At 39.6% G+C, this 24341-nt stretch overlaps 1 protein-coding gene across 16 annotated transcripts in view; it reads right to left on the bottom strand.

The window, feature by feature from the left end:
• Window positions 1-24341, bottom strand: part of PPFIBP2 (PPFIA binding protein 2) — a 93230-nt gene that overhangs the window by 16595 nt on the left and 52294 nt on the right. For 8 of the 16 annotated variants that reach the window (XR_012580928.1, XM_074543831.1, XM_074543824.1 and 5 more), the window contains 11 exons: window positions 23077-23190; window positions 15206-15337; window positions 10143-10322; window positions 8645-8737; window positions 6015-6123; window positions 4539-4571; window positions 2818-2879; window positions 2225-2300; window positions 1038-1135; window positions 795-859; window positions 269-337 (listed from right to left, as the gene is read on the bottom strand). Coding sequence is in view for 15 of the 16 variants with exons in the window: in XM_074543831.1 (XP_074399932.1) it covers window positions 269-337; window positions 795-859; window positions 1038-1135; window positions 2225-2300; window positions 2818-2879; window positions 4539-4571; window positions 6015-6123; window positions 8645-8737; window positions 10143-10322; window positions 15206-15337; window positions 23077-23190 (1031 nt within the window). In the remaining variant the exon portion in view is untranslated. Of the gene's footprint in view, window positions 1-268; window positions 338-794; window positions 860-1037; window positions 1136-2224; window positions 2301-2817; window positions 2880-4538; window positions 4572-6014; window positions 6124-8644; window positions 8738-10142; window positions 10323-15205; window positions 15338-18588; window positions 18881-18910; window positions 19712-23076; window positions 23191-24341 lie in introns of those variants that run through there. The other 8 variants (XM_005491095.4, XM_074543833.1, XM_026795850.2 and 5 more) reach the window with 5 other exon arrangements.

Here is a 24341-nt window from a genome sequence, read left to right as displayed (position 1 = left end):
TAAAGACACTTGTTTATTTTATTGTGTTTTTAGTCTGAAAATCATGACTTTGAGAACAGCAATGGATGAAGGTAGAAAGAGCAGCAAGGCATCCTCTGGGCAGCAGTGGAAGGCAGCCAGGCCCAGTGGGCAGCTGCAGCCTTGTTACTCTAGATGATTTTGGGAACTCTTAACAAGCACAGCAATAACTCTGCAAGCAATGTGCAACTTTTAGGGATTTTAGAAAGGCAGATTGTTTCACATTTTGATGAAAGTTACTTATTCTTACCTATTTGTGACTTCCAAAGAGTCTTCCTGCTGAGAGGTTAAATTACTTGAAGGTACTGGACTGCTTCCACTTTAAATAGAAATAAATTTACATATAAATATATTAAAATATTATATATAGACATACATACAAAAACATATTTTATATAAATAAATATAAACACAAATATATAGCATAATATAATAGAACATATAGTATATATATTTTCATAAATATAATATATTTATAATATTAATATTTTCATTATATATAATATTAATATACTATTATATTCATTATAATAAGAAGATATTAATTCATATTCAAAAATATATTATATAAATATATAATGTATGAGATATAAAAATGCTGAATTATCCCTATAATTTAAAACTTAAACATCCAAGCATTGCCAACCTCCACAACAAGCACAGCTTTCAGAAGTGTCCCAAACTGCAGCAAAGTCAAGAACAGTCAAGAGAAGATGCCAACAGTTAAACAGTGTAAATAATACAATTTAGCACCACAGGACAGAGAAAGGTCTTGCCTGATTTCCATGTTTTTGTGTGGCACTGGGGGGAGCACAGCTGGTGACAACTCTCCTGCAGAGGCCTGGGGAAGACACAAGAGTTTCAATACTGTGGCTTTGGTGTCTTCTGCTGAATCTGCTGTGCCCATACCAATAAAAACAAAAACTCTGCCAGGGCTGAACCCTCACCCACATTACTACAGAGAAACAAACAGCAAAAAATCATCTGTGCAGCAGAACCTGCTTGTAGAACACCTGTACCTCTGTTTTCAGTAATTCCCCTTGAGAGTTATTCAGAAGATTCCACTTCCTGAAAGTTGCCTCAAGTTCCTCTTCACAGCCACCAGAGACAGGAGAGCCTGAAAGCATTGGAGAGTAGGAAGGGAGAGAAACAGGTAAAGCTTGCTCTCTGCAGCATCAGCTCAGCAACCCAGAGCATCATGGCTTGCTCCTTGCTTCTTTTTATTTATTTACTTAATGAATGTTCAGAGAGAGATTTACTCTCATTCTCTATTTTGTGTGTTAATTACATTCACTCTCATTCCAAATTTTTGTGTGTTAAACACAAGTTTCCATTCTGCCATGCAAGGCCTAAAAATATTGTTATTGCTTGTTAATGTGATGGTGTGCATGGAACAAAACTGTCCTTTCAGGTCAAGTATCCCAGATTCAATCCAGTGCTGAAAATTGTGGTGGCAACTTCAAATAAGACAGTCCTAAAACCCATTCCACTTCCTACACTGTAAAGGAGAAATGGGACACAGATTTATTTCCCCCCCTCCTCAGATTTTGAAGTTAAAACCACAGAACTGTGTGCAGCAAAGCAATGTGGGTTTTCAGTTTTGCCTTTTGTCAGTTGTTGGAGAATTTTGCTCAGACATGGCTTGAAGGAAAAAAGGCCATGAAAATATACAGCTGATGGAAAAGTAAAAGGCAGCTGTGAGGAGCAAATTCTCAAAGCATGTTTCTGTAAACAGCAAGAGTTCTCAAGCCTGTCTTCAATAACAAGTAAATACCTTGTCCTTGGATAAAGTATGGGAAAGTAAAAGTAAGTTTTGAGAACCTTTCATATCAGGGTGAGAACACAAATCTTAGTTTCAATAACAAACCACAGGTATTGAAAACAAAAGGAGGGATTAATGTTTAAATCTGTGACCTATGATGAGCTCGGATTTTGCAATATGTATGAGCTTAATTAACACTGTTATAAAAAGTGACTGATTGAATCAATAAACTGGAGTTCAATGCTGATCAATTAAGATGGGTTGTCTCCCTTCACTTCGTCAGTCAGTTGTCAGGGTTTTCCTCAGTGGAAGGAAAATGAGTTCTCCCTCTCTGGGATCATTTTATGCTGTGAAACATGGCTGGTGGTCACAGGTCAAAATGGTCACAGGAAACACCACATAAACTAAAAATAAAAGCAGGAAATTATTCCCAAGCCATTTTACCATGAGCTGCAATCATGATGTCCTTGACCCTCCTATACTGGCTTAGCAGTAGTGTCAGCTCCTCTATCCGACGGTCCTGTGGAAAACATGAAATAAATTAAATTACATTTTAAATCCCTCATTTTTAACTGCAGAAACACTGTACTACATCTCTGTGATTTTAATGAAAACAGGCTCAGTCCTTCACATGCCTCGTAAGGAATGTTTTTTGCCTTTGTGCCCAATATTTGCTGGACAATATGAAATTATAGTTGTAAGGAAACCAGAGGAGTATGACATTACAGCTTTTTTTGAGAAATAAATGTTATGAGCTACATTAATGTTCTCCAGAACTAATGTTTCCCTGTCTGGATTCCCTACTTGCTAAAGGAACTTTTCAGGGATGCAAATTATTGTCTATGTGATCATATATGGGCATGCCAGCATCCAGAAAAATCCCATGGCTTGATTTGTTACCACAAAAACGACAGTCTCCTGAAGAATGAATCCCCTTTCTCATTTAGTCCTTACAGAAAGTGTGTTATTTGGAACACTTCAGAGATTCAAAACCATAATTTCATTCTTAGCACATAGAACAAGGATTATTTCCTCACCTTTTCTTCATTTGCAGCCAATAATGTCTCCATTCCTATCTTCAACCTCTGAACTTCTTGGTCTGAAAATGTTTTAAAATGTTGTAAGAGAAATAAGGTTTGTTCTGTTTACTGGAAATAGATGTTTTGTGATGCTTTCCCTATGTTCTTACTAATAACCAAAACTATGTCAGTGGGGTGGCCAGTGCACCACTAAACTACATTTAGTGTAGATTTTTACAGAAGCTGAACTATAAAAAGTATTGCACAACACAAACATCCTGGTTTTGCTTACAAAAGACTACATGACACTATTTTTAACTATGACAATCAACAATGGAAAAGAAAAAAACCACAGAAGCTCATTTTGCAAAAAAGATGAGAGTGTGTTTGCCGTTATATACTTAAGGAAATAATTTAAAGTAGGATTGAAAATATATTCCATCTGAGAAGTAGCTAAAGTACATTCAAGAATTTGGGAATGAAAAATAACAAAAACCTGGTTTGATAGAAGGAAATTCTGTAAAATGTTATTTACTTAAATGTGTCAGTATGGGCAACTTGGTTTAAATCTACATCAGGAGCTAATGGAGAATTTCCTCACACACAACTTAGTGATAGAGGTTAACCAGTGATGTTAAAATCAAGTCAATTAAAACACCCTCTCTGAAACTGATGAGTTGTCAATCACATCCTAACTTTGCTGAACCAAGTCTCTCATTTTTCCCTACAACAATAGTCCCAGCAAACCTTCCTGAGCAAACCAAGTGTGATGGAGACAGAAACTGAGATAGTTCCTGTGTTGTAACTCCCTTCTCCAGCCATTCATGCTTTGACATTACACCAGACACAACTGTTCCCAAAAAACCATGAAAACGGATGCAGGAAGGGAGAGAGGGGAAAGAAAATCAACATTGCCAAAGAGCATCTGTGAAAAAAGGTTTTACAAATGAAAGTTGAACACACAATGTCATAGCTAAACTATTTGAAAAAGCTGTAATTAGTTTTTATTGCAGGGATTCTGGAAAGTGCACACCTTGCAATGATTAAGTTTAAAAGATGTACATGAACCTCACAGGTGTTTTCTCAAAGAAGAGACACAGGACATGCACAGGCACAGCCAAATCAAAAACTAAAGCCAGCAGGCAGTGGGCAAGCAACTGGGAGACTTTTTAAAAAAATCACAGTCCTACTAATTTCTTTTTATAAATGTTAGACTTCAAAAAGGACTGGTGTCAAGGTACATGTAGGCACACTAAAGCAAATTTTACTTCCAGTATTCATTAACATCATCAAGTATGGGGACATTTATTCCGACTTTTAAAAAAATGCAATGATTTTTTTGATGCAATGATTTAAAAAATAAAAAAGCCTAAATCCTCCCCTCCAAAGAGAAAGGCTTTAAATTAAAGCTGTCTTTTCTGTTATTAAATGGGGTTTACATACGTGCAAATAAAAGCCAGCAATTGTTACGTTTTGGCTCTGTTAATCTTGACAACATCCCTTTGAAGTCCAACAATTTGATCTGTGCACCTCTGACCTTTATTTCTGCAGTGAAATCTCCCTGAGCAGGGAAAGGAGCTGTCTGCTTGCTGCAGGCAGTGAAAGCAGCGTCTCATGTGTGTTACAATTAGACAGCCAAATCTAAACAAACATGGAATTATTGCTGCAGGAGGCATCTGAGTTAACATTGGTGTGAAAGGAACAGCGAGGTAAAGCCAAAAGGGAATTGCAAGGCTTACGTTTTTCTTTTAGCCTTCTCCTATAAACTTCCTCTACGATGGGAAGTGGTGAGAGTCAAGTAAAGTATGTAGAAAAAGCACACATTAGATCAATCCTGCAATTTAATTAGGATATGCATTCTAGCATACTACAAGTACATTCACATCATTTTTTCAACTTTATTTGAGAAGACCACCTGAAATTCTGATCGATCAGTAATTTTTGTTTGGTTGGTTGTTTCTAGAAGGATTGTTACTGTTTCCATTCAAATACAGTCTAAGTGCTTTCCTTGAACATAGCCCACAGATTTTGTAGAGGGTTTGATTCTTCTGCCTCTGGAATCAAGGACAGTTTCACCACACTGCTAAAACCTGAAAGCTGCTGAGCTCTAGATTTACTGTCATACCACTATCTTTCCTTTGAAATATGCTCAATTATTTGGGAATCTCGCAGAAGATACATATTTCCATTAGTAGAAGGGTTCCTCTACCAAGCACTGCTGTTAGACAAACTAATTTTCTGGTTAGACATGCAGCTCTCTACATGCACAAGCTCTGCAGCTGGGTGAGATCACCACAAGGAGATGTTAAGTCACTCTGTTGGAATGAACCAGAGGAGGTTCCTGGGGAGCCCTGGGCAGGGGGAAGCACAGCACATGGAAATTCACATCCCAGCCAGGGCAGTGTTGGGAAGCCTCAGTTAACACCCGCAGAAGCTGTTAGAGCAGCAAAGCTGATGCCCTGTGCTGAACTGCACACAAACACTCCTGCATGGCTGGTGCTGCAGAGGAAAAATTCCATATTCTAATTCCCTAATTCCATATTCCATTCCCTAATTCCATGTTCTCCTGGCCCAGCAGTTGGCAGGAGCCCCAGGGAGGGAATATTTCAGAGCTGTGGCACCACTGGTTGAGACCAAAGGCTAAACAAACAGGTTTGTCATGCCATTGACCTGTGTCAACAGAGACAAACAGAAACCTGCAATATCACCTGCCCAGGCTGGCAGGGACACTGAAAATGCAAACTTTCATGGACAGGGAGCCTGAATGAGACACAGCCATGAAGAAAGGAAGCAATGACTCTTTTAGGATGTTTGGACATTGAAACATCAGGCTTAGCTACTACCATGACCCTTTCTTCCCTTGTAAACCAGAAACTGGTTTCAAAGAAATTTTCAAGGTATACCTGAAAAATAAACTACTATGAGTCTTTACAATTGCAAATAAAACACCAACAGAAAAAGTTTCAGGGTCCTGAGGATACTTATTTCAATTTGTGCTGCCTCTAGACTGGAATGGAATTTCACACATTAAAGGCCTCTACTCTACCAGAACATAGGATGTATTGACATTGCTTACAATGCTTTTCCTCCCATAATAAACTTTAAGTCCATCCTTGCATTTCTTTGTATCTCTTTGCAACCCAGTGTCCAGGCTGCTACCAAAGCAAACTTAAAGTAGGGTTCTGAATTTTTAATTTTGTTTTCCCTCCTCTTACCTCTTTCTGCCACTTCAGTGTATGAGGAGGTCCTGGAGAGCTGACTCTGCAAACGTTCTATCTCTGCATCTTTGAGAGCCAGCTGCTCCTGGAGCTGGGCTATCTCAGCCTGGAAAAGAGCACAGCAAAGTCAGAACAACTTCCCCACCCACTGTCTGTGAGTCTTTCCCAGGAAGGAGGAGATGTCTGAGTGAGGCTGTGATTGAGGTCAGTCATCAGCTTGGGATATTTCACAAACACCAGGACAACTGTACATGTTTATGCTGCTATTGCTATTAGAGAAGCTCAATTTTCCCCATGCAATTAGCTCTTGGAAAAGGCAGACAAACATTTCCAAGGATTTATGTAGGTAAGGGAACTCTGGAAAGCTCTCAATGCTACAAAGTTGGTACAATAACAACAACAACTAACCACCACCACCAACTACTACTACTACTACTACTGCTACTGCTACTACTATAGGGAACTCAAACTTTGCATGGTGACCTCTAAAAGATAGCAAAGGATTTTTAAACAGATACTGGTGGTTTTCTATTTTATTTATTATATTACTTATTTTTATTTTTAATCCTAGTTACTACCTATTAGTATAACTGAGAATCTATTAATACTGAGCCTTCTCTGCAAGATAACAAAATTATTTTTTCTCAAAAAAGCAACTAGGGTTGAAGGAAAGCACGGCCTGGAAAACCACCACACACATGCAACAGAATACCATATTCATTTACATTTACTGGAGTTTTAGGGCTGCCACCCGATTTGCATGGAAAACCCCACATGAAAAAGCTCAACAAGACAGAGGGAGAAGAATTCTGTGATTGTTCAGCTTGAAATGCTGTCATTCTAATCTGGTTTTTGTGTTTTTGAGAAAAAACTACCGGCAGCATATTTTGGTAAGTCAGCGGTTTGATAAGGTTTTCTTCAGAGGTCTCAAAATCATTGTGTGTCAACATTCTACATTTCCCCTGTAAAGGCACACAAAGCTTCCTTGCAGATGAAGGACAAAAGGAAAAAAAAAAAAGGGGTGGGGAAAAAGGGAAGAAAAAAGCAAAGAAAAAGGACAAAAAACCCCATGAGCACTTTCTCAAAATAAAATAAAGCAGGAAAGATGCAAACCACCAAAGGACATTCTCCAAACAGGGAGAAACATGGATTAATTAACACATAAACTTATTTTCACCAGGAAGCAAGCAGTTGGATTGCAGGATAACATCAATGCTCTGCCTAAAATTCCATGTGGAATAGAAGAATCTGCCTTGCTGCCTCTCTGAAGGGCTCCTACACTTCCCAATGACTAATATGCTTTTTATATCCAGCCATGGATTTATTCCAGTCGCTCATCTAAGAAGCTGGAACAACAGGAAGACAAAAGCCTGCAGACCTTTTAATACCACATCTGGATTTGCCTCCCCTGGTCTACCCAGCCTCAGAGCTCTTTCAAAGGCTTTCTTTTCCCTTAATATCTAATTCCTGTTATCTCTCATTATTTTTATGCTTTCTCTCTCTTTCCGTGTACTTCTCTTCCTTTCCAGTCCTGCACCTTCTCTCCCTCAGTGGGTCTTATGATTCTTCTTTCCTATTTTCCTTCTGCTCCTACTTTTTCCATAATTTCTGTTTTGCCAGCTGGCCACACACTGCTTGAGAAAATATTTTCCCAAAGCCTGTTCATCTCCACCACGTCAGAGAAAACATTTTCACGGATTGAAGAACTATTATCTTAATGAGAAAAAAAGACATGGCAGCAACATTCTGTTATTCATCCAAGAATTCTCAAAAGAAAGAAATGCTAATACAAATAATAGCTGTTTGTCATGTCTGGATCAAGCTATCAAGCATTGAATAGAAAATTCAGTTTAATAATTTTGAAATGTTTCTCCAAGATTCAACCACAAGTCAAGAGTCAGCCATTCATATCAACAGGGATTATTACACAAATGAAAGGAGATGTGATTGCAGCACAAGAAGGAAAAATTGTAGGGTGCTTTTTAATCCAGTGGAAAAGGGCTAAAAATTCAAACTAGAAAAAACAGTACAAATGTTCCACTAGAAAAATTAATTGCTGAGGAAAATGATTAAATGTTTGACATGTCAAGTTTCTCCAGATTATATCCAACAGCTATGCAGGACTGAAGGTCAACAAAAGTGTAAGGCAGCTGTGCAGTGTGATATACACAAAGTCAAAGCAGATGATCTAATGGTGTATTTTGGGCTTAATGTCTGTGAAAGTAAATTCCATAGTAGCAAACACCCAACAAACTTTGCATGCCTCCTCAGGAAAGTACATCCCACAGAGGCCTGTCACCATTACACAAATCAAGGCTAGGAAGCCTTCAAAGAGGCATTTTCTCTGAGCAGCTCTTTGCAAGTCAAAATGCCTTTTGTGGTTTCCTAAAATAAGAACTGCAGGAAGTACCAGACTGAAAACTGCATGGAGGGAGCAAAAGACACAAAGAAAGCTACACCACCTTCCAGCTAAGACATTGATTCCAAAGATGGTTAGAGAAAACTTGACTTCACAGCTACCCTGCACAAGGTAAATGCCAGATAAGTAGATATTGATGAGAAATGGAGCATATCCCCTCCCAGCTGATACATGCCTGTCATTGGAAAATGCCAGGGATTATGCTTACTTTGGTTGCTTTCAATTTCCACTCATATTGATTTCTTTCGTTTTCCAGTTCTTCCACTTTAATTTTGAGGTGTCTGAGTTCCTGTAGCAAACCCTGCAGAGGAAGAAGGAAATTAAAGGCAAGGTTTTTCTGGCAGATATTAATTTTTCCCCATCCTGAATTACAGATCATGCATGAACCACACAGTATTCAACACTGAACTGCCACACTAAAAACTGTGACCTGCTCTAGGAAGCTGTCCCTTAAATGTCCCTTCTCTCAGTCCTTGACAGAATTGTATCTTACTCACTAAAGAACAATATTATTAAAACCTTGATGGAGCTCTAACAAGACAAAATGTCTTAAAATAAACTGAGGAAAGGAACAGTTTGGAGGAGTAACCCAATTTTAGACTCCTGTGCAGTACATACATTAAGCACCACACTAACATCTTGGATTACACGAAGATTTATTTGGGATGACTTCTAGATTTGATTTTTAGATTATTTCTCTAATCTAAAGCCTGTAGTTCCAATAGTCCATTAAGCAGGTCTGCACAAAAACAAGCCCAGAAACAACAGCACTATTTTCAAAATATGTGTAACGCACAGAATGGTTATTTTTACAATATAAAAATATGAGAGAAATTACTGAAAAACTCCCTCACAATACAAGAAGATTACTTATGAGTTCTGGGCATGCAAATTTTAACCAAAGAAATGTGGCAACAACCTGATTTGAAATCAAGTATTAAAATGTTTCTTTCTAGGTGTGCTAGCATCATTCCACCTTCAGTGATATGAAGCCATTTATGCAAAGTACCTTTTGTTTTGCCATGTGACACATGTTTCATCAAACACAACCAGGATCTGTTATGTAAATTCTGGTACCTGCTAATGGCAGGGAATAAACAAAACTGTGATGGATTTTCTATTTTAAAAGTACCAGCAGATGATTTTTATTATGTCTCTTTTAATTAGATAAAGAAAGGGTACGTATCAGAGAATCTCAGCTGAGATTATTTGATACCTGTGTTAAGCTTTTAAGATATCCAGGAATCAATAATCTGTGTTCAGAGGATTGGTTAGGCCACACCATCAAGCACAGCTGGGGTGGCATCATCATGAGGAAAAGCAGCAAACTACAAACCATGCCAGCATGCTGCACAAAATCAGACAAATCTCAACCCCTAAATCCAAAAAAACCCACACCACACCAGCACTGCAGACTTACAAGTGAAATGGAAACTGTCAAAAATCTGAAAGGGGTTTTACAGATTTCTGTGCTTTAGCAGATCAGTGGTGACCAAATTTGTCCCAGTAATTGGGGTGGAGAGCCTGGGGTGAGATTTATTTTTTTTTTCTGGTCGTTTTTTTATGGCACTCTCACTCTTTGCTAATGAAAGCCACAAAGATTAATGCCAAAACATTCCCAAGGCAGCTCTGGTTAGTGGAATTTAGTGTCTGCAGGAGGGAGAAGAGGCAATACAGAGGCTTCTGCCAAGGGGAGCTTCTCGTACTTCACACCGAGAGCAATTCTTCTGGCCCAGGGGCTCTACTGATCTTGCACCACTTTGAGCACCATTAGGGGTCAAGTCTGCTTTCCTATCTTGAGACTTTCTTTCTTGGATCCTACTATTAATTTCCAGCTGCAGTCTACACATCTGCTCCTGCAGGTCACTGATCAGGTTCACTACTGACTGAAAACAGGGGAGGAAAGGGAGAAAAAAAAAAAGACAAAAAAAAATACAGGTGAGAAAAAAAAATGATGCAAAGAATACGTTTCTACAGTTGCAGCACAAAGAAATATGTGAAGCACATCAAAGGCAAACTAAAAAAAGACAGATTATGTGTTTCCTTTCTGATAAAGTTGATGTAAATGAGTATAAACCTGGAATATTGCACAAAGCCACAGTTTACATGGAACAGAATCTACGTTCCAGACTAATTCATGATTCTGACTCTGAAGTTAAGATCAGAAACTTTTTTTGGAAAGTTTCACAGTCATGTGAGGGATCATTTGGAACATATTATAAATGCTGGCTCAGAGGTACACTTCTGCTGAAATGGGACTTGATTGCATTCATTTACCCTTCCAAATCACCCAGGAGGAAGAAACTGCAAAGTGCTCAGCTGGGGCCATAGCCTGTTCTTTGATAATTTATACACAGAATAATAATATACCAGCAAAGTAATTCTGTTTCCAGGTCTAGCACGAGGCAGAAAAATAACTCCATTACCTCTCTCTGTATCTGGGCAGGATCTTGAGTTGGGGGAGTTAAGCAATAGAATCAGGAGAAATCAGGAGAATAACAAAGAAGAAAAAGTAATTATTTGAAAGTGCACCAGTCTGCTGGTCAGCTTCTTGGATTTGTGTGTATCAGTGATACACACACACACAAAAATCCAGCTTAGAAAGCAAACCAAAGTAAGAAAATCTATGTGATATTTCACCTAAATTCCCCAACTCTGTAGCAAATAGCACTGAGCATTTTTTCAGGCATCATGAGTCTGAAATGCCTTTCTCTTAGCTTTCATGGACACTAGTAACATAAGTTTTGTGGTTTCTCAATCTTCTCAGGTGGAACAAATTTGAGGAGCTTAATCCATCTTCCAAAGGAGAAGAAAAATATTTCAGTGAACAGAACAACAGATGATGTGGCAAATAATTTTTTTATTATTTTCTTTATCAGAGTTGCCAAACAGTCCTCCTGTAACCTCAACTGTGCAGTAAAATCAGGAGTCTGAGAGCTAGGGAACAGCAAGGACAGGGCAGTAACAGCATCCACAGTCAACTTTAAACATCCACAAAGATTCACCTAACTCATACAAAAGAGTTCCACACATTTGAGTATTTCCTAGCTCACTGTTTAAGATGAAATTCAGAAAAGCCCCATTACATACATTTTACTTTATACATATTATGCTCAGTCAGGATCATAATGTCTGATGCTCATCCTCTTTCACCCAGCAAACCTTTAATAGGCATAAATGAGGATTAGGTTTGTGGTTTTTTTTACCATCCTCTCCACAATCAGGTACCTCCCAGAGCAGCACCAGCTGGGGATGGGGACTGGCAGGACACACACATCCAAATCCCTTGTTCTCTTCACAGAGAAAAGCATGGCACAATTATTCCCAAAGATTTCTGAGATTCACATTCTCTGAACCTCAGAGAAAGAGAAAACACAATTCCAATCACTCACTGTACCTGTGCTGTACCAAAGTAGAATGCAATACAGAGATTGTTTGTCCAAAGTGAAGATGCTTTGTTTCCTCAGGGCCAACTCTGTGTGTGTGTGTCAACTGAGAGTCACAAGGTTCAGTACAGAGTGAGCAGTTGTGTGCAGAGTGAATGCTTAACAGATTCAGTTTAGATAAGATGTATAGAGAATAGTATAATAAAGTCATTAATTAACCTTCTAATATCCACAGAGTCCTCCTCATGATTCTCTCCCTGTCCTCGGAGTCGCCTTTGATTTACAATAGAAATCCTTATCCAGCTGTGACTTCCCAATTGTTTCAGTTTCAAGGTAGAACAGGCCTTTTTGAGGCTCTTTCCCAGCATGAACATCCATCAACACTAACTACACCACCTTGATTCAGATGAGACAGCACACCAGGCTCCCCAGAGGGAGTCAGTGCCTCACTGACTCAGGTTTCTTTGGAATTGCAAGTAGCTTCGCACTAGATATTTAATTCAGAAGCTGCAACAGCCACAAAATACTTGCCAGCAGCTTACAGCCAAACCCAAAGACTTATCCCATGCTACAAAAGGAAGAAGCAGGACAGACAGAAAGTCTCTTCTGTCCACGTTCAGGTAGAGCAGACGTCTGGGCAGCCACCAATCTTATGACAATGCTGCTTCCTCATACCTTGCTCCATTAAGAAAAACACATTTTCAAAATTTCTGAGGCTTCTCAGGTAAGAGAAAAGCCACACAACCCCTTCAGGTGAGAGTCCAGAAACCTTCACAGCATTACTGTGCCAAAAGTAGGACTTTATTCCCCAGAAAAGGAATTATAGTGACAAAGCCAGGAGTGAGATACTTCACGTATAAGCAGCTATTCTCCTGGCCCACCTGTAATATATATATATAAATAAATGGCACTTTATATTTAGTATGTACTTTTGAAGAGCCAGAGACAAGTGGCATTCAGTGTGAAATCAATACCTGTGAGAGGAGGCTAGAGATGCTTGATGAACTCTTTGCTGCTCAGTAAAACCAAACCTAAATGACAGCTGCACAAGATAAAGTGAAACCAATCTTACACATTAAAACTCACACACATTTGGATGCATGTCTTAATTTGCTTTCTTTCCTCCCAGCCCAACCAGAAAAATAATTCTATAGATAAATTCTACGTGACTGGAAACAGCTGCTGTGAAATAAGCCGACACAAAATTAGAAGAGAGAGAAAACATGGTTCAGCTGAATGATCCTGCAATGCCACATTTAATTTAAAACTTTTAAAGCCCCTTTATTATATTTAGAAATAGCAGGGTCAGCCAGGAAGTATCTGAACAAGCTATTTAAAATGGTTTGACTACCAGATGCCAAAACCAAGAGCAAACTACAGGTAGACTGTTTTTGTCAAAGTGGTTTCTTCATTAGAAAGATGTAGTTTGGCAGTGGAGGCAAAGAGTACAGGAAAACACTCAAAATATTACCAAATTTAAGCAGCTGTAATCTAATAATGTAAAGAACATTAATAAATTTCATTCTGATGTTTGAAATTGTGTCTGTATTGAAAAATTAGTATAATTTACAGGAAAAGAAGCAGAAATAGGGTTAAACCATTAGAATTCAACTAAGCATCTAATTTGATTGAAAGCAACTCATGATAAATGGGATTAATGCTTATTCAGGAGAATCTGAAATAAATACACAAGTAACTCAACCAGCAAACCAAAAATGCTGTTTTTTTCCCACACCTTTCCTTACTTTGCACACACAAAGGTTTGCAGCTTTCAACATGCCAGAAACCCAATCACACTTTGGGGTAGTAAATAATTCAGCCCACACTCCACACAAGGATTCTCAACTTTTCCATCAGATTAGAATCCTTTTTTCCATCTCAGCAGGAACGTGTCCTATCACTTTGCACCACCAGCACCACCACCAAAGGCATCCAGGCTGCTGGAGCTCACCTTTCCCACCCAAGGGGGCACACACCTTGCAGCAGCAGCAGAATTGCACAGCTCACAGCACCAGACCTCCCAGGCACTCAAAAAATCCTGACCATAAAAACGCACCCAAAAATCTTTGCTGCTTTCCAAGAGCCAGGCTGGCTCCGCAATAACTCAGGCATCCTCAGCCCTGTATTCTACATTCATGGGAGGCACTGGGAGGCTGCCATCTGTAGCTGCTCAGACCTGCTCAGATTTTCAGGTAGCTTGAGAGTGCTCGGGCCCTCTCTGTACACAAGGCACTGGCAATTATGTCTGAAAGAGCACCAGGAGGGCCACAGGTGGTAAAAACAGCAGCTGGTGCCTCTCCGGCTTGAAAGCTCTGCCCAAAATTGCTCTCTTTATGTTATCTTTGAATCTATAAAGAAAACTTCAGAGAATAAATAAGTTGAAAGCAAACACACCCCAAACGAGCTACGTCACTGCAGGCAAAGTACTGATGCATAGTAATCAAGTTATCACCTATTCCACTAGCAGAGTTGTGGAGAGCAAACAGTTCCTAATGCTGCCTGGAATTCAAATCCTCCTAAGTCAATATGGAACAAAGTTTGGTGTGGTTTTCTTGTTTTTCCTTTTCCAGTTAGCAATGTATCAATCTCAGACTCAGCAATCCTTCCTTTCCAGGCAGTCCTCTCCTGCTGGCTGGTCCCCTTACAGGACCACTGAGTAGAGCAACACATTTGTATGAATTTCTCTCTTCCACGATTGCTTTTGTATGAATTTCTCTCTTGCACGATTGCTTTCCTCCCCAGCTCCCACCTGCTGCTCACCACCATGACATGGATGTTGCTCAGATGAATTCCCTGTTTTATATTCTCTTTCTTAACCAATACAGCAAAACCCAAAGCTCCTTTGATGTCCAGAGCTCTCCACATCTGAAAGGGAGTAAGGGCTGAAATTGCCTCCAGCCCATGATATATTTTTGTCCTATTTATTATGCAGCCACAAGGGGAAAGACACATTTGAGGCAAATGCCCTCCCAAGTGCCACAAATACATTAAAATCCCTGATCTCAGTGCTTGTGACACCTCTGACACTACTGAGCTGACAGTCTTTTCTGCCACAAAAATGATGGAATGCCTGGCACAGCCATGTCAGTGCAGCTCCCAGGGAAAGGAAAGGGTTAAGTGAACACCCACTGCAATAAATGCTTCTGGAAAGGAATCTTGCCTTGATGAAAGCCAAACAGCAACCTCTGAAGTATAATGAGAGAGAGGAAAAGAAACCGCATCCTGAAAATGCATAATCCTGAATTCATGGGATCAGTGACACAGGCTGTGCTGCAGGCATGGGAAATCCCAATCCCTGCTGATTTCAGCCCAAAAGCTCAGGTGTGTGACAACACACCACAGACATGGAAAAAAAATTCAAACAACTAATGAACGAAACTCACCTCAGCTTTGTTCTGTTTCTCTTCATATTCACTCTGCTCCTTTTCCATACCAACCAGCTTAATCTTCAGGTCTGAAACTTCAGCCATCAGATCTAATTTCTGAGTCTCCAGCGATGTGCGACTTAGCAGCTCCTGAAAGCAAAGCAGAAAGGTTCCCCCAGTTATTTATGTGAGCACTGACAGACTGCCCTGTGTTTTATTGGCAGGCCCATATTAAACCCTCAGTTTGAACCTCAGTGTGTTTCTCAAGTGCTGCAGTTATTTCCATCTGAACGTTCTGTGTTAATCACCAAACCACCGTGTCCCAGTCCTTATTTCAGGCAAATGTGTGGCAAAGTTAATCCTTGGGCTAGACATGAGATCAAAAACAATACTGAGGCTGAACAAACCCAAACCTCCATAATGGCACATTACAAAAGAGCTGGCGTCTTCCTAAAACACTCATCAGCCAAAGTTATGCTTCAGGATTACCTTGTAGACCTTCCTGTCAAGTGTTATCCAATAAAGGATGGACTGCAGAATGAGCACCTTAACCCAAACTGAGTAGCAAATGCAAGTAACACCTCTACACCAATAAATAGCAACTCACACCTTGTAGCACCTGATGGCTTTTGAGGGCTGCCCAGTGTGGAGGGAACTGCAGTGAAAGAAATGTCCCAGCTGGAGTCTAAAAGGCAGTGTCCAAACTAAGAAACACTGTAAAGGAGAAATAACTGCTCGTGGCTTTTGCCTGTGTGCCCCAAGTTTGTTCTGCAGATTGCAGAGTACACATGCTTTGAATGGAGTCGTATCAGTGTGTTTGGAGAACGGTCAACATTCACACCTTCACTGAATGTTTCATTTCTCAGGAAAGCCAAGGCAAGAAACCACCCAAAATTTAACAGAGTGTATTACATACATCAAATGCCTCTGTCACCTCTGTTTTCAAAAATAAAAAAGTCCCATCGGGAGTTTAAGCCTTATTGAAAAATTCATTATTTATTTCCCAAGCATGAAATTTATTTTTAACAAAAGAATGTAGGCTTCCAAATGGTTAAAAGATTTTTTTGATAATTCATAAATCTCATTAGTGTGTTGATCACATGAATCACACCGAGGAGTCACAGCAGACTGTGCTTTGAATTACATGGCAGTAATTTAATTGAAGTTGCCTCACTTAATCTGTACTGATGTTATTGAGGGATCAGAAATCACCACGTCCAGCAGCCTTTTCTCATCTCTTCCTCTGCCCCAAACTGCACAGTACATTGTAGGCCATGGCTTAGAGAAGCCACAAAGGTTATTTCAAAGATTACAGAGTCAAGGTTCATTTCAAAATCTGCTCTACATGTAAGTTATTTTAGTCTGGTGGGGAATATTGCACAAATTAAAAATAGTACTAAATTTGCATCTGTATTGCAACACCAATTATCTAAGCCACTCGCTATTCCCAATGCCATGCCCATTCCTGCTGACATTGGCAATGATATTTGTGGATGGATGGGAAAATAAACAGAAATGTAGCCTTGTGGTTTTGGCTTTTTTCTTTTTTGTCTTCTCTGAATGAAATAAATCAAGCCCTAATCAGGAAAAGATATTGCATAGACTTTTTTTAATTGAAAAACTCTAAGAGACAGTCACTTAATGAAATCCCAGGAGGAGCTGCTTTCTACACAGGTGATTACAAATTACAATTGTAATTACAAATAACTCCTCTGTCTTCCAGAAAAACACAAATTTGCAGGAGTTTCAGAGGCACATCTCAGTCCATACTGGAACAGGCTCTGCACAGCTGTTAAAACAGCAGACTGCTGCAGGTTAAGGCAGAGTTAAAAATGGGAGCTTTGATATGAAATAAAGCCACTGAACATCAGAAAGAAGAGCAGGATGAGCCAACTCTGGCCCCATAGACAGACTCTATACACTCTTGAGCTAAAACAACATTTAGAATTTTTTTGGACACTGACATGGTGTTCCATGATATGGGAGGAATATTTCTTAATAAGGCAAGGAGCCGCAGCATCCCTCTAGGGATTTTAAACAAAAGATCTGTCCTTTGAGTGCACCATCTGGCATTTACTTCTTATTTTTCCTACAGACCCCTAAATTACCCTCAGTTATGCAGTGGAGAGCAATCCACACTCGCACTCCTCTCATGAGTGAACGTGAACGTGGAGGAACTACCTGCTCCAAGCAAGCACTAAAGCAGCTGCCTGGGTTTGCTTTGCTTTTAATCAGCTCAAACACAATTTTACAATTCGCGTTGAAGCTGGGGAATCAGATTCTCAGCTGGAGTAAACTGGCTTTAATCTCGTGACTTAAAACAGGCAAAGCAGCTAACTAGCCCTAGTTTGTTTTCAATGGAGCTCCACTGATTTAAAACAGCTGACAATTGCTCTTGCATCCAGAGGACCTAACTTGAGCTTTGAAAGCAAGTGCCATTTAAAGTAAATGTCTCCTCTTGAAACGGGAACATCTGGAAGCAATTATTCTCATCTTCAAGCAGATGCTCACAGTGAACAGCTCATTAAGAATGTGAACCATTTTGTTACAGAGAAATTATAGTGTATTTCAGCGGTATGATGCAACTTGAATTCAGCCAGAATAAATATGCAATTGTAAGAAAGGAAAATACAAATTTATGTTATTGGTTTGAAAGCAAAAAGAAAAAAAGAAAATATAAGGCAGGCAAAATGGTAATTTAGGCTGTAGCAGCTTTAGGAGGATCTTAGCTGAAAAATAGAACAGACATAGAACCTATCCTAGGGAGTCTTCTTTAGAAACAAGATATTTGTGTTTAGTTTTCAAATGTACTATACATTATACAATGTAAGTGTAATTTTCCTTCCTAAAGATCTTTTTCTAAACTCAACTTTTAACTTTAAAAATTGAGGAGGCATGCAGAAGTGGTGATATATGTGTACCAGACAGATCAAAGAGTAGCAAACTATTTCCAAACACAACACACTTTTTAAAACTCACTGTATACTCCTAAAGTACTTAATCAACCTTTCCAATATTCCCAATGAAGCTGTAGCCAGTGCTGTATACCTCACTCTCACATTTAATTGTCTTGGAAATACACAATTCTTATAAAACAGTTTATAAAATGTAACATGACAGAAATAGCTTGACAAGAAGACACTATAATTTTTTAGGCTCTCAGCTGCAAGTACAGAAAATTCCAGGATATTTAGCTCTACACAAAACACAGGAAAGAGTCATGCCATACACTGATTGAGAAACCATAAGTAAGATTTTAGTCAAGTGAGGAGAGGAAAGAAAACACCTCTAAGATCCCATTTTGCTCTTGCACACCCTACAAACAACATTTGAAAAAACCCTTACTTTTCACCCTTATTAAAGTCCTTGAGAGAGACAGACAGACAGACCAATCTACCTACCTGGGAAGCCAAACGCAGCCAGAAGCCCCCCTAATGAGGGCTGCACTTCTCAAGAGCTGTGTGTCAGCTGTGGCAGAAATAAGATATTTGCTTAGCTGGAAGCACAGCTGAGAGCGATGTACGTGTGCAATCACCATGAAATGGTGCAAGGCAGCAGCAGGCAGGGAATTACAGCCCTCCAATTCATCATTTGCCCATTACATGGTTAAGGCAGGGAGAGGACAGAGCTTCCCATAGCCCTGCCAACTTGACCAGCCCTTGGATCTGCTCTCCCTTGGATCCTGCCCACGTTAACTCCAAAAGAGCAAAGTGGAGGGCTCACCTGGAGAGATAAAGCTGCACAGCTTGAGAGCATGCTCTGAAAACTCAGAGCTCAACCAGAGCAGCACAGAGCACACTTCAAAATCTGAAACACTAAGCCAGCTGCTGGCAAGAAGCTCCTGCATGCTATAAACAAGTGCTGAAATTCATCTAAGATCAGATAACTCAGGCAACTGAAAGTTGAAGGAATGGTCTTTGCCAGCCAGCAAAGTTCCTGAGGAGCAAACAGATACACGCCAGATTTATACCCTGCAAGCAAGGCAGGATTCTGGCTCCCCTGAGCATGAGACAGCTGCAGAACCAGAGCAGGTACACACTGAACAGGGCTGGATTCAAGTTCCTGCTCTGACACAGCTCCTCCCTGCATGCTTTTAATCCAGTTTTTTAAAAAGGTTCTCCACTGTCTGGCACACCTTCCTCTGGCCCTTGCACCCAGACAGGAGTGGGCCATAAACCGACACAAGAACAGAGATCCACTCTCGTTTACACCCAAGCATTTCAGGTTTTATGTGTATTTTTTCATAAGGCACAAAGAATCCTAAAACCAAATCCTTTGTACTTTTCAAGAGAATTCACTTGATTGAAGACACAATCGTGCTCACACAACAAAACTCTCCAACAAGAGTCCCCTAGAATGTATCAGGAATTTTGGAAGGCAAAAGGACATGGTCAGACCACATCTAGGATTTGGGATTTGGTTCAGGTCAGGTACAGGAAAGACTCTGCCCCTCAGACCAGAATTTGTTCCTTTATAGAGCAAAAATTACTTCTGTTTCCAACTCTACAACACGTTGATAGGACATTCCCCCAAGGCTCTCTCTCGTCTCCCAAAAAAAAAAAAAGAAAAAAAATATTCTTTCTTAAACTTGACTGGAAGAAAGTACTTAGTAATGCCACAAAGTAACTTACAACAAGACACACATCATTGCTCAAACTTGCTGTAACTTTACAATTTAAACCAGTTGATATACTGGAAATGGGCTGTCACAGCATAAATTGTTTTCCTAGGATAATTCTAGGAAGTTTTTTTTTTTAATTTTACTTCTAGACATCTCCTTTACAATGAGCCAAGGGGAAAGGCAGGTAGCTGTTCACACAGGCCAGACTTTCCATATCCTTCACACATTCAGCAGCAGCACAGACACCCCACTGGAAGGTAATTCCATGAAATTAAACTTGTGCCTTGCTGCCAGCCATGTTCCAGAACATTTTCTGTTACCAAAGATGACCTTGTTTCTTGGCCCAAACCTGAATTACACTTCAGGACTGAATTAAGGTTTTGCCATTGACTTTCATGAGTTTTGAAAAGGCCTGATTCATTTTCTTGAAGGAAGAAAACCCAGACACCTTCAAGGTGGAGAAACACTTTTCTTCATTACAACCTGTGGTGGAAAAAGTGTCCTTACAGAAGTGAGACATTGGGTTTGATGCTTTAAGCGTCACATTATCTGTGCACACCAGGGCATCTCAGTGAGGTGAAAACACATCTCTCCATTGCCCTTCTGCCACACCTGGACCTTTCCTGTGAGCTGTTTGGCTCAGCCATCACAAAAACAGCCCCTTCCTCCCAAACCCCAGGTCAGCTTTTTCCCAGTCGTGGAGGAGAAGGTTTGCTGTGCACGGCAGGCTCAAATCAGTGGCAGGAGCAACACGGTCAGGAGGAGGGAGAAGAATGAACGGAGAATATTTCCTCCCTTCTCCTCTGCTGCTGCTACTCCACATTCAAGATACCCACCCAAAATGCTGAACAGCCACTTCATGTTATTTGTGTAACTTTTATTCCAGTTGCTGTTTCAGAAGTGGTTCCACGATCGCTTTGTAGCAGAGTTCAAAACAACGGGGCATAAATCATAAGCCAGAAGGATTTTTTGCCAGTAACCCCACCCTGACAAGTCTCTGCTAGCACAGATTCAGCAAAAACTACTTTGCAGGGTGGCATTAGATACCCTTTCTGCTGTGGAACTTCCAGATACCATCATTAGGTTATCTTAAAGTTTATAGGTTTTTTTTTATTGAAGAATTTTTTTGCACAGAATTAATTATGAGTCACTCTTCTTATAGTTCTTGAAATTAAAAAGACAGGGCTTTATCTTTATTGTTTCATTTTCCACTCAGAGGCAGCAGCTGACTTACGTTCACAAAGGAAAAATCAGTGGAGTTCAAATATATTGTAAATAAGGAAGCAGAACCATGAAATAAATCTGAATTTAGACTACACTGCCTCTCATGAGGGTAACAGAAAGCATTCTGAAAAGCAGGACACCAGCAGCAGCTGCTGGCTGAGAAGATCTGAACCCAAATCTCCCCAAAATCTGACTGATTCATCTATTGAAACCCCTGAAACCACACACTCACTCTACGTTTGACAAATTATCTGCAGAAACATCCACTGGCCACATATCTGACATGAATGTCATGATCACCACATCATCAGGTCATTCTCTTCTGCCCAAATCTCAGCTCAAACCCCACAGAGGATAAACTTTTCAACAAAAGATGGAACGGAGAAGTGAATGGAGAAGAGAACCCTCTAAATAAATGATATTAAAAAGGATCATCTGCTGAGACAATGAATGTACAACTTCTCTGACTGCTGAGAGGTCCCACTTGGGTTTCCCAAATCCCACTGTCTACTGGGAGAAACAACAACTCCAGCTGCTCAAAAGTTACCCCAAAATTTAGATTTAAGGTTTATTTTAGACGCATCTGGAGATTCTCTGACTTCTTTAGCTTTGGTACAGCCTTTTGCAGTTTATCACGTTAGGATCAGCTTTGTAAGCGATTTGTGCACGTGCCTAAGGCCAGACAGGCAGATGCAAACATTTTCACTGAAATGGCAATGTTCCTGCAGCATTATATTCTAATTTCAGACTCCTCAGTGTTCTGGTAAATAAGGCTTTAATTTCACAGTTTCCTCAGAAGACTATCTAGGCAAAAAACATTTTAAATCAGAGAAAGACCAAGAAGTTTTAGCAGAAGTCACAGAACAATGATCCAGCTTTAGACTGGAACAGGGAGCTTCTGCACTCTGTTGGGAATGCCTTCCTGGAGAGCGAAAACAGATTTTCATAACTTAAATAATCACTGTTGAGTTCTAGAAAATACATGCGCTCACTGCATTTTTAAAGCTGTCCCCTCAGAATACAACCTTGCCCAGCTGGAAGCATTTTGGACTGCATGAGATGGAAGGTTTTTTCAAGAAGCTCAGAGAATTGTAATTTAAAATGTTTAGAATGCAATTTTATCTTATAGAAACCACTGCTGTTTACATACATATACACAAGGATCCTTATCATCATTTAAAGCTATGATTAGTTCATAAAAATGTGTATCTCACATGGACTAAAATAGCAAATTTATAACACACAATATTTGTGTGGGGAGAAAAACTAAGCTCACAGAGAACAGTATCCTTAAAAATTCTGGCATAGATTTTTGAGGCTTATTTACAGTTTCAAATTAATTTTTGATATCTATGTACTGCATTAGCAATGATAATTTGCATCTACAACCACAGAAAATTGTACAGGGAAAGAACTTAGGCACCAATAGACCTGCAAGTTCTGTAAGGTATTTAATTTATCATTTGCTCTGCTCCCTCAGCAAAGGACATCAAAGAGCACAAATTAAATCACATAGCCTGAAACTGTTGATTCAAATAAAGAAAAAAATGTCTTTATATATTGATTTTCTCATCTCAAACTAAGGGGAAAGCTCCAAAGTTAAGCAAAAATGATTATAGAACAGAACTTGATACAGTAATTCATTCCAAATTGCAGCTTTTTAACTTCAAAGCCATAGGAAAACAGAAGGCATTTAAATAAAACCTCTTAATTCTATAACTCCTACATGTATTAGATACATTTAACCTGTCTAACCAGTTACTCAGCCGTGTCCAAATAAGCACAGCTCAAATAAGACACAATAGTTTCATTTTACATGCTGCCACGTACAGCATTATGCAACCAGCCAGTAAAACTTTTCTGCAACAGGAAAACAAAGAAACATTTCTTGGAGGGGAGAGTGCAAAGCAGGAGGAGAACAAAGAAAAAAGCGTTTTTTTCCTTCCCTGTCTTATCCTGTTGCCAAAGGCAGTCACACACGCAGAGAAGCTGACCATGTGTGCTCACCTGACCTCTGGAGAAGGTCTGCAATCCAGATTTTTACCTGTTGGAGCATTTCTTCTGTAGCATTCAGCTTCAACTGGTGCCCCTCCAGACAGATTTCTAAGTCCCGGATTTTCTCTCCTTGAGCTTCCACCTGGTCTGTGAGAACACTCACCTGCAATTTGAGAGGAGAAGCACAGTGCTACTGAACTGACTGGAAATAAGCTTCAATTACCTTATGCATATAACATCCAAACACACGTTTTGACAAGAAGTTCCCTTTTAAAGCCCTCAAATGCTTTAATATTCTTGTGCACTGCAGCAACCTGCTCTACCAAGAGAGAAGTTTTGCAGTCTTACCTCTATTTCACTCCAACCCCGCCCTCTCATCTCCCCTCCCCTGCAACTGTTTTGTTTTGATATAAAAAAAGAAAGGGCATTTCAAGGAGAGGTGGAAAGCTACCTATAGGTAGCCTGGGTCCCTTCATGCAAAACTCTGGAGAACTGCAAAGGAGCAAGCAAGAACAGAGCACACTGGAAATGTTTTATGTGGTTTTGGAGCGTGCATCGCCATTTCTGGTTCTGCTGGCATTTCACTCCCTAAAACAGATAAATAGGAAAACTGTTCCTTCCCAACCCAACCAATTACTTCCCTTCTTTGTTCTTTACAAGAACAAAACTTCATTGATAGATTACCTATCAATAAAGAGTTCTGAAGCTATGAAGAATGCAATGAGTGAAAGGAAACTTTTAGCTGTGGCCAAGTTCTATTCCAACAAAGAATCCCAGGCTTTGGCAAGCCAAAACATGAAAGCAAAAGCAGGGAGACACAAAAAATGAACCCCAGCAAAAGAAGCAATAAGCAACCCTGGTAAAGAACTGTGGGTATGGTGGTACAGAGAAGTGAGTGTGCAATAAAAAAAGCCCAGCAGCTGAACCCAAATCTTGCAAAGCAAAAAAAAAAAAACAAAAAAAAACTGCACCCAGGCTAATGTTGAAAAGATATGGAAAAATCTCAGGGATAAATCTTATGTTAAGGAGACTATACCCTTTGTATATTCATTGTGATTATTTATTTATAAAAAAGCCTTGATTATTCTAGAAAAATATTATCTAAAACAAACAAAGGAGCCCAAGGTGTTTAAACTCCATTTTGAAGAAAATGCATTAACAAAAACTTATATATGCTCTCACATCTGATCGTGTAACAGCTTTATTAATAAAACAAAACAAAAATGTACAGCACGTGGAAGTGACACTTTTAAGATATATCCACTACACAGCATATCTAAAACCCAATGAACAATTGAGTTCGCTTCAGGGAAG

The sequence above is a fragment of the Zonotrichia albicollis genome, chromosome 6 (assembly GCF_047830755.1).
Source record: "Zonotrichia albicollis isolate bZonAlb1 chromosome 6, bZonAlb1.hap1, whole genome shotgun sequence".
Classification (NCBI taxonomy): Eukaryota; Metazoa; Chordata; class Aves; order Passeriformes; family Passerellidae; genus Zonotrichia; species Zonotrichia albicollis.
This window is presented reverse-complemented; position numbering and strand designations above follow the sequence as displayed.